Raw genomic sequence first — 9,081 nt, 5'->3', positions numbered from 1 at the left:
ACTGCACCTCTGGTGCGAATATGAGCTTGATTGTACCATTGTTGCTCAGGTCCTATTGCAGGAAGCTAGGGGGTGAACAATACGTTGGTCTGTGCAGACCACTGTCACCAATTATGATTCCACTATGTTGTCTCCTTCAATCTGAGAATACAAGGAGGAGTTTTGGAGTTGCACCTTTCAGTTCACATATAGCATTGCAGACATTGTGGACTATTTTTCAAACTGTCGGTTCACTTGCACCACAGAAATCTCCTGTTTCACAATGGGAGGTTCCAGATGACAAAAACCTCAATGTCAGCATCATTTTCTTTGTATATACGGAAACAGTCAGGAAAATTGATTTAATCAAAATCCTTCAGTGGGTTGCTCCTGTCTATAACCACCCTTCTGTCTAGCCTTTGTGGTGCTCTTTGATCAACATCCATTAATCTGAAGTTAAACCTGCCTTTGGCCAGGTTTAATTTAAGCTTTCACTTAGATCTAGATTAATTCTAATCGTCCTTCTGGAAATTAGACTTTTCTAATTCTAGACTAGGACTAAGACTATTTTAAACCATGTCTGAGAAATGTAATTTCAGTCAGTCTAGTTTAAAAGTCAAATGTATTCTAGGATTAGGCTTAATCTGTGTCCGCGAAACCGCCCCATTGAGTTTGTTTTATGGTAGGATCAAGATGGTCAGATTTATATTTAGATACTGCATGTTGCAATTAATTCTGGAACATTTAATGTTTCATTAGCATCATGGCAAAATGAAAATTCTAGTAACCCATGTTGGTAATAAGTGTTGCACGAAAACACAGGAGTATGTGACTGAACTCTTTGTTCTTCCTATCAGCTAAACAAGAGCTGTCAAGACATGGTAAGGGGAAGAGCTATAGCCATAGGAATTTGAGGTCATGTAGCTACAGTACATAAGACTGTTCTTGGAACAGTAAATGGACAGGGCAGTTTCATGCCTTAACTATTATTGGTCCTCATGGTGTTGACCCAAAGTCAATTGACTTCAGTTGAGCCTCGAGAGAAAGGGGGAAATGGGTGTAAGGGTAAAGTACAAACATGAGAAGTGTTCATTTGTGAGAGTGAGCAAGTTAGCATGGTGTAATGGTGTCGTGTTCATAAATCAAAGAGGGAATTTCCATGCATCTTGTACAAGCCAAATATGTGAACAGAGTTCCACCAGAGTATAGGATTACACAGTGAAATATATTTGAGAAAACAAAAATAATCTTCTTTCTACAAAACCCCAATCCGTCTTCATGAAACAAAAACAGGTATTTTCTCCTGATCCTATAAGAACAAACGACATTGTATAAGTCCCAGTCCACTAACAGTTTAAGCTTATGGCCTATAACATGGAAAAGACCTGTAAGGGATTGCCAGAGAAGTACAGAGGATGTTACAGTAGCCTGATGTAGTTTGACCCGTAGATAGGACACCTGGTTCAAATCAAGTGGAAGCCTGAGGCCTGAGTAAGCACAATGTGTTTCCTATGCGTGTCTGTAAATGTTTGGACTGTGAATGTGGAACTAGAACAAGAAGTAGAAAATTGCATTGGATTTTGTTACTCCTCAAAACAAACTCAGAGCGATTGTTATGAAAAAAGTGTGAAAAGAAATTGATTCTTGAGGCATATTTGAGAACAAGCAAATACCCTCACCTTTTGTACTTGTGGAACAAACATTTGACAATTTGACAAGGTATGGAGAGAGATAAAGAGAGAGGGAGAAAAAGAGAGAGAGAGCAGACTACAGACGTGAGATCTAGAGGTGCTTCATGTTTGTTGTTCTTGTTAAAAGCATTACCTCATTGTCCAGCTGTGACTGAGTTGGCGAGAGCAGAATGAGAGAAAGTGGGAGCGAGTGAAAGAGCGAGCGAGCGAGAGAGAGCATTTACCCCTCTGTTACTCTATTCATATCTGAGCATGGAGCTTTTTGTTTTTGGGGAGGAAGTTTTTACAGCTCCAGTTTACAACCCTCAGTCACTCTGACTCTGCCCAGCCCTTGACAGAAAGTGGTGACCTCACTCCTCTCTAATGAAACTTCCCCCCTCTCTTTCCCTTCCTATTTTTTATTTTTTCTAAGAGAGCAGCCAGGCAGCAAGCCAGACACTTTCCCTTTTCACTCAGTTCTCTCTCTCTCTTCACTCAGCTCTCTCTATCTGTCTCTCTCTCCCTCTCTCTCACTATTGGCTTGGTGGTTGATCAGAAGAGGCACTCCTCCCTCCTCTGCTTCTCACATTGGTTTCCCCTGACATGACACAGGCTCAGTTGATAACTTAGAAACAGACAGGAGGGGACGTCCTATTGTGTGTCCTGTACTTGTCTTCTCTCCATGAGGTGCAAGGAGGCGGGTGGCTTTTTGAGTGAGTTTTTCTCCTGACATTTTTTTGGGGAAAAGAGCATTGTTCATTCGAGGATTCGTCTTGTTTTTCCTCTCATTCTGAACTTCTGATCTTGGACTTTGCAGTAGATGAGGTGAGATATCTGTATTGTTTTGTGATTCTTGTCACAGTATGCCCATCTAGACTACACTGCAGAGCTATCAAAAACCATGTCTGAGGGTGTTATCAGAAAAATCCAGCCCTTTACCATTGGGACCAGGCTGTCTGTCCCCTCTGAAGCCAAATGCCAGGAGATTGTGGATGTCTATCTGCCGAAGTCTGCTGCTCCGAACAAGTTGGAGCTGCAGAACAACCTACACGACCAAATGTCCCTTTACGTGGGCCAGTCCCAGGGGTGGCCTGAGACTGGGAACTCGGAACTCCCACAAGTGGCCGCCCAGGTCTACGCTTCAACACCAGAGGGACATCAGGATGAGAGAGTGGAGGAGGACAGGAATTCTGTGTCCCCCACTGCATCCTCTAGGTCCATCAGGAAGATTGCTATTTGCAGGAATGCCGAGACAGTCCCCGACGTGTCCTTGTGTGACTCTGACCTGGCCACCTCAGTCAGTTCCACGTCGGAGACCATCCGAAGCAACAGTCTTCACCCAAAACCGCCATCCTTGAGAGTAGAGGACGACTTGGATAAGATGTCCAACTCTCAGTTTAAGGTAACCTTGGATTATAGTTGTTTTATTCTTGGTGTCTCACATGTTATTGAGTTAGGATAGGCTGCAAGCCAGCACCAACTAATTTCCATTTCAAATCACTTGGTTCAAATCAACTGGCTTTATATGAAATAGAAATGGTGAATGTCTCAGCCAGTGTTGTTATGGACATGTGTTTTGTTTCTGTTGGCCATTCTCAAGCTTTCTGAAAGCAAATTAATTGACTTGTTTACTTTAAAGAAAGTAAGTCCAGAGCCAAAAGGCAATAGGAGAATTGGGAATTAAATCCATAACCACAAAACCCAGTGTTAGTAATGTTTTGTTTTTCTCCCTCATTTCACATACTATGTAATGCTCTCATTAAGTAATTGTTTGTTTTCACATACTAATAATTACTGAATTTGCGTTACTGAGTAAGCTGAGTAACAACATCAATCTTTCAGTTTAATGCCTTCCACCCTGCAACACAAGACACTTTTTTTGCATCTGTTACCAAAAGCAACATGATATAAACACCATAATGTACATTGTTCCAGCATGAAACCTCCACGCACGCACACACACACACACACACACACACACACACACACACACACACACACACACACACACACACACACACACACACACACACACAATGTGTGCACTATTACCTCAGTGTTGCATTATCCACACTGTACTCTCGAGCTATGAGATCATCAGCAGGCTTTCATTAAGCAAGGTAAAAGGCCACGTTTCAGATGAACTGGTTATTTCCACAGAATAAACGACTCCCAATTCCATAATTGAAGGGGTTGCATGGTGAAAATAGCAATCAGGCACATTGCGTTGGTGGATATAATGATGCCAAACTGAAGATGTACCTGTGATTAAGTGTTTCTCCAGATCCACAGCTGGCAAACAAACGGGTTATTTCAAAATTTGCGATTGCCTTTCGGAATTTAAGGGGATTTCGATTGGATTTAATAGTGACACTGAACAACAATTTGCGGAAGAAGCATGCCAAAATAAGCTTACACATAAAGAAGATAGTGTACTTAATATCACATACCATGTTAAGATGCATATTTTATGCACTCAGAAAGCATGACATACATTTGAAGTTAACAGGAAAATTAAGTTAAATATATATTTTTTTACAGATAACAGTCCCATGGTTACAGTTTTCAATGCTGAGCATGCAACTAGCAAAATGACAGTGGGATGGGAAAAGGAACTGGAACAGCAAAAAGAGGAGCAATTATTTTGAGATGAGATCATGGTTTTGGCTCTCTTTCGCTCTTCATCCCGGCCCTGTGTAGGTGGGCTGGCTGAGTCACACAAAGCCTGCATTCTCTCATCGCTGTATTTAGTATACACATTCCATTTTCTTTCACCAGGATTGAGTGTAGCTCTGGGGGTCCGTCTTTGGGCATCTGTCTGTACATTTCCCTGTTTCTTATGACAATGTCTACATCTCTTGAAGTTTTCAACTTTTCAAGTACCCAACACTACACAGACACATTTTTTTATAGCTTTGTGTATAGCCAAGCTATCCAAAGACTGCAGGGTATGTGCATTCAGTTTCGTGGTCTTTTGTAGCCTACCTGCGGCTTGAACTACCAAGGTACATGGCAATCTTGCAACATGGTGAAACCTGCGCAACAGTGCTTACAGTGATACGTTATTGTAAAACATTCTAAAAGCTCATATTCAAGCTTGTCAACGCATCATAATGCATTATAATTGCAAGTTTTAAGTAAACTGTTACCAAAATGTGTATTTCACTGCAGAAAATACAGTACATTACATTCCAGGAAAACAAACATCTGTCTAAGATGAAAACCAGGCAGGCCTAACAAGTTTCAGATTATTGTGGAGACTGTAGGGAACCAGCAGCAAGTTGCTCCATGATTTAGCTACACACGGCAATGATGTAAGAGGTCTCGGAAAGATAATATGCATCATTCAACGTTTTGCATGAGGTCATCAGTACAGAATGCATCGGCATGGCAAAGAGAGAACGGAGACAGACAAGGAAAAGGTTCCACGAGCTTAAAGGTTATGAAACCGCAAAGATGGAGTAGTGCTCTGCAGCTCGCAGAAAATTATTCATTGCAAAGTAGCAGAAGTAAATTAAATTAAATGAATGTATCGCCTGTAGTGATTTCACAGCTATGGCAAAAAATACATTATTTTCACATTTTTATGTTACAAATACTGATAACCATCTGTATAACGCATGACCTTGCTCATAGTGCAGTAAAGCACTTGCGATAACCATTCAAAGCACATCATGGGTACTTTTAACAGCACTTATAAATTAATAACAGCTACATTCCTAATACATTACACTACAACTCATGGATCCCTATAACAGCCTATGTACTGCAAATAATTAAATGACCATACAGAAATCCTTTGTAACGCATTACACACAGGTGGCTGGTATATACACCAAACAAAAATATAAACGCAACATGCTACCATTTCTAAAATTGACTGAGATCAAAAAAGTTCACATAAGGAAAGTCAATTTAAATAAATTAGTTAGGCCCTGATCTATGGATTTCATATCGCTGGGAACACAGACATGCATCTGTTGGTCACAGATACCTTAAGAAAAATGGTAGGGGCGTGGATCAGAAAACCAGTCAGTATCTGGTGTGACCTCCATTTGCCTCGTGCAGCGTCACACATCTCCTTTGCATAGAGTTGATAAGGCTGTTGATTGTGGCCTGTGGAATGTTGTCCCACTCCCCTTGAATGGCTGGGTGAAGTCGCTGGATATTGGCGGGAACTGGAACACACTATCTTACACATTGATCCAGAGCATCCCAAACATGTTCAATTTGTGATATGCCTGGTGAGTATGCAGGTCATGAAAGAACTGGGACATGTTCAGTTTCCATGAATTGTGTACAGATCCTTGCGACATGGGGCCGTGCATTATCATTTTTGCACCCCAGTATCTCTACTTGCACATCATCATCTGCACATCTATCACTCCAGCATTAATGCCTCTATGACCTATTTATTGCCTTACCTCCCTACTCTGCTACATTTGTACACACTGTACATAGATTTTTCTATTGTATTATTGACTGTATGTTTGTTTATGTGTAACTCTGTGTTGTTGATTTTGTAGCACTGATTTGCTTTATCTTGGCCAGGTCACAGTTGTAACCTGGTTAAAAATAGGTGAAATAAAAAATAAATAAACAAAATCATGCTGAAATATGAGGTGACGGCGGCAGATGAATGGCACAATATTTCTGGGATATTTTATTTCAGCTCATGAAACATGGGACTTTACATGTAGTGTTTATATTTTGGGTCAGTGTGTATATATATATACAGTTGAAGTCGGAAGTTTAAATACACCTTAGCCAAATACATTTAAACTCAGTTTTTCACAATTCCTGACACTTAATCCTAGTTAAAATTTCCTGATTTAGGTCAGGAAAATGTCAGAATTATAGTAGAGAAAATTATTTATTTCAGCTTTTATATCTTTCATCACATTCCCAGTGGGTCAGAAGTTTACATACACTCAATTAGTATTTGGTAGCATTGCCTTTAAATTGCTTAACTTGGGCCAAATGTTTCGGGTAGCCTTCCACAAGCTTCCCACAATTTTGGCCCATTCCTCCTGACAGAGCTGGTGTAACTGAGTCAGGTTTGTAGGCCTCCTTGCTTGCACACATTTTTTCAGTTCGGCCCACAAATTTTCTATAATATTTTTTTATGGCGGTTTAGGAGCAGAGGCTTCTTCCTTGCCGAGTGGCCTTTCAGATCATGTCGATATAGGACTTGTTTTCCTGTGGATAAAGATACTTTTGTACCCGTTTCCTCCAGTATCTTCACAAGGTCCTTTGCTGTTGTTCTGGGATTGATTTGCACAAAGTATGTTCATCTCTAGGAGACAGAACGCGTTTCCTTCCTGAGCGGTATGATGGCTGCGTGGTTTATACTTGTGTACTATTGTTTGTACAGATGAACGTGGTACCTTCAGGCATATGGGAATTGCTTCCAATGGTGAACCAGACTTGTGGAGGTCTACAATTTATTTTCTGAGGTCTTGGCTGATTTCTTTTGATTTTCCCATGATGTCAAGCAAACTGAGTTTTAAGGTAGGCCTTGAAATACATCCAAAGGTACACCTCCAAGTGACTCAAATTATGTCAATTAGAATCAGAATCTTCTAAAGCCATGACATCATGTTCTGGAATTTTCCAAGCTGTTTAAAGGCACAGTCAACTTAGTGTATGTAAACTTCTGACCCACTGGAATTGTAATACAGTGAATTATAAGTGAAATAATCTGTCTGTAAACAATTGTTGGAAAAATGACTTGTGTCATGCACAAAGTAGATGTCCTAACCGACTTGCCAAAAGTATAGTTTGTTTACAAGAAATTTGTGGAGTGGTTGAAAAACGAGTTTTAATGACTCCAACCTAAGTGTATGTAAACTTCCGACTTCAACTGTACATGCCCTCAAGTGTCAGAACCATGCATTGAGTATACTGGTTCACAGGTTCTTCCTTTATAATGACCTCTATAGGATGGACATCAGTACGAGACGCTTGACGTGGAGACCGACCACAAGGGAGAGAAGAGGAAGAGACTGCAACAGATAGAAGGCAACAAAGTCCCTTCCCGAGAAAACACAGTTAACCAAACGTAGGTCCCATTTTTGACTGAGCAAGATATATCAGTAACACCTTACATTGATTTAAAAAATAAACAGTAAGAAACAACAGGCCCCTAAACTTTGATATATGCATGATAAATCATGGCCACTCGTGATTTATTATAGTTTTTTTTATTTCTCTATGACTAAATCAAATCACATTTTATTTGTCACATCCGCCGAGTACAACAGGGATAGACCTTACAGTGAAACGCTTACTTTCAAGCCCTTAACCAACAATGCAGTTGCAAATAGCAAATAGTTTTGGTAGCCATTTGATTAGCTGTTCAGAAGTCTTATGGCTTGGAGGTAGAAGCTTTTAAGAATCCCTTTGGACCTAGAAGTGGCACTCCGGTACCACTTGCCATGCGGTAGCAGAGAGGACAGTCTATGACTAGGGTGACTGGAGTCGTTGGCAATTTTTTGGCCTTCCTTTGACTCCGCCTGGTATAGAGGTCCTGGATGGCAGGAAGCTTGGCCCCAGTGATGTACTGGGCAGCACGCACTACCCTCTGTGGTGCTTGTGGTTGGAGGCCGAGCAGTTGCCATACCAGGCGGTGATGCAACCATTCAGGATGCTCTCAATAGTGCAGCTGTATAACTTTTTAAGGATCTGAGGACCCATCATTTCAGTCTCCTGAAGGGGAATATGCATTGTCGTGCCCTCTTCATGACTGTCTTGTTGTGTTTGGGCCATGATAGTTTGTTGGTGATCTGGACACCAAGAAACTTGAAGCTCTCAACCTGCTCAACTACAGCCCCAGCGATGAGAATGGGGTCGTGCTTGGTCCTTTTTTTCCTGTAGTTAACAATCATCTCCTTTGTCTTGATCACGTTGAGGGAGAGGTTGTTATCCTTGCACCACACTGCCAGGTCTCTGACTTCCTCCCTATAGGCTGTCTCATTGTTGTCTGTGATCAGGCCTACAGCTGTTGTGTCGTCAGCAAACTTAATGATGCTGATTGGGCATGGAGTCATGGGTGAACAGGGAGTACAGTAGGGGACTGAACATGCACCCCTGAGGGGCCCCCCGTGTTGATGATCAGCGTGGCAGATATGTTGTTGCCTACCCTTACCACCTGGGGGCGGCCCATCAGAATATTCATGATCCAGTTGCAGAGGGAGGTGTTTATTCCCAGGGTCCTTAGCTTAGAGATGAGCTTTGAGGGCACTATGGTGTTGAATGCTAAGCTATAGTCAATGAATAGCATTCTCACATAGGTGTTCCTTTTCTCCAGGTATGAAAGGGCAGTATGGAGTGCAATAGAGATTGCATCATCTGTGGATCTGTTGGGGCAGTATGCAAATTGGAGTGGGTCTAGGGTTTCTGGGATTATTTTTATTTTTATTTGACCTTTATT

At 41.4% G+C, this 9,081-nt stretch overlaps 1 protein-coding gene across 2 annotated transcripts in view; it reads left to right on the top strand.

Moving 5' to 3' along the window:
* Positions 1–2,199: 2,199 nt before the first annotated feature.
* LOC115142644 (uncharacterized) overlaps positions 2,200–9,081 on the top strand; it is a 34,065-nt gene continuing 27,183 nt past the window's right edge. For both annotated transcript variants that reach the window (XM_029682252.2, XM_029682251.2), the window contains exons 1-2: positions 2,200–3,051; positions 7,592–7,710. In XM_029682252.2, the coding sequence (XP_029538112.1) occupies positions 2,551–3,051; positions 7,592–7,710 (620 nt within the window). In that variant the 5' untranslated portion in view covers positions 2,200–2,550. The remainder of the gene's footprint in view (positions 3,052–7,591; positions 7,711–9,081) is intronic.

This window comes from Oncorhynchus nerka, linkage group LG15, assembly GCF_034236695.1.
Source record: "Oncorhynchus nerka isolate Pitt River linkage group LG15, Oner_Uvic_2.0, whole genome shotgun sequence".
Taxonomy (NCBI): domain Eukaryota; kingdom Metazoa; phylum Chordata; class Actinopteri; order Salmoniformes; family Salmonidae; genus Oncorhynchus; species Oncorhynchus nerka.
The sequence above is the reverse complement of the archived record's forward strand: the minus strand, read 5'-3'. Positions and strand labels throughout refer to the sequence as shown.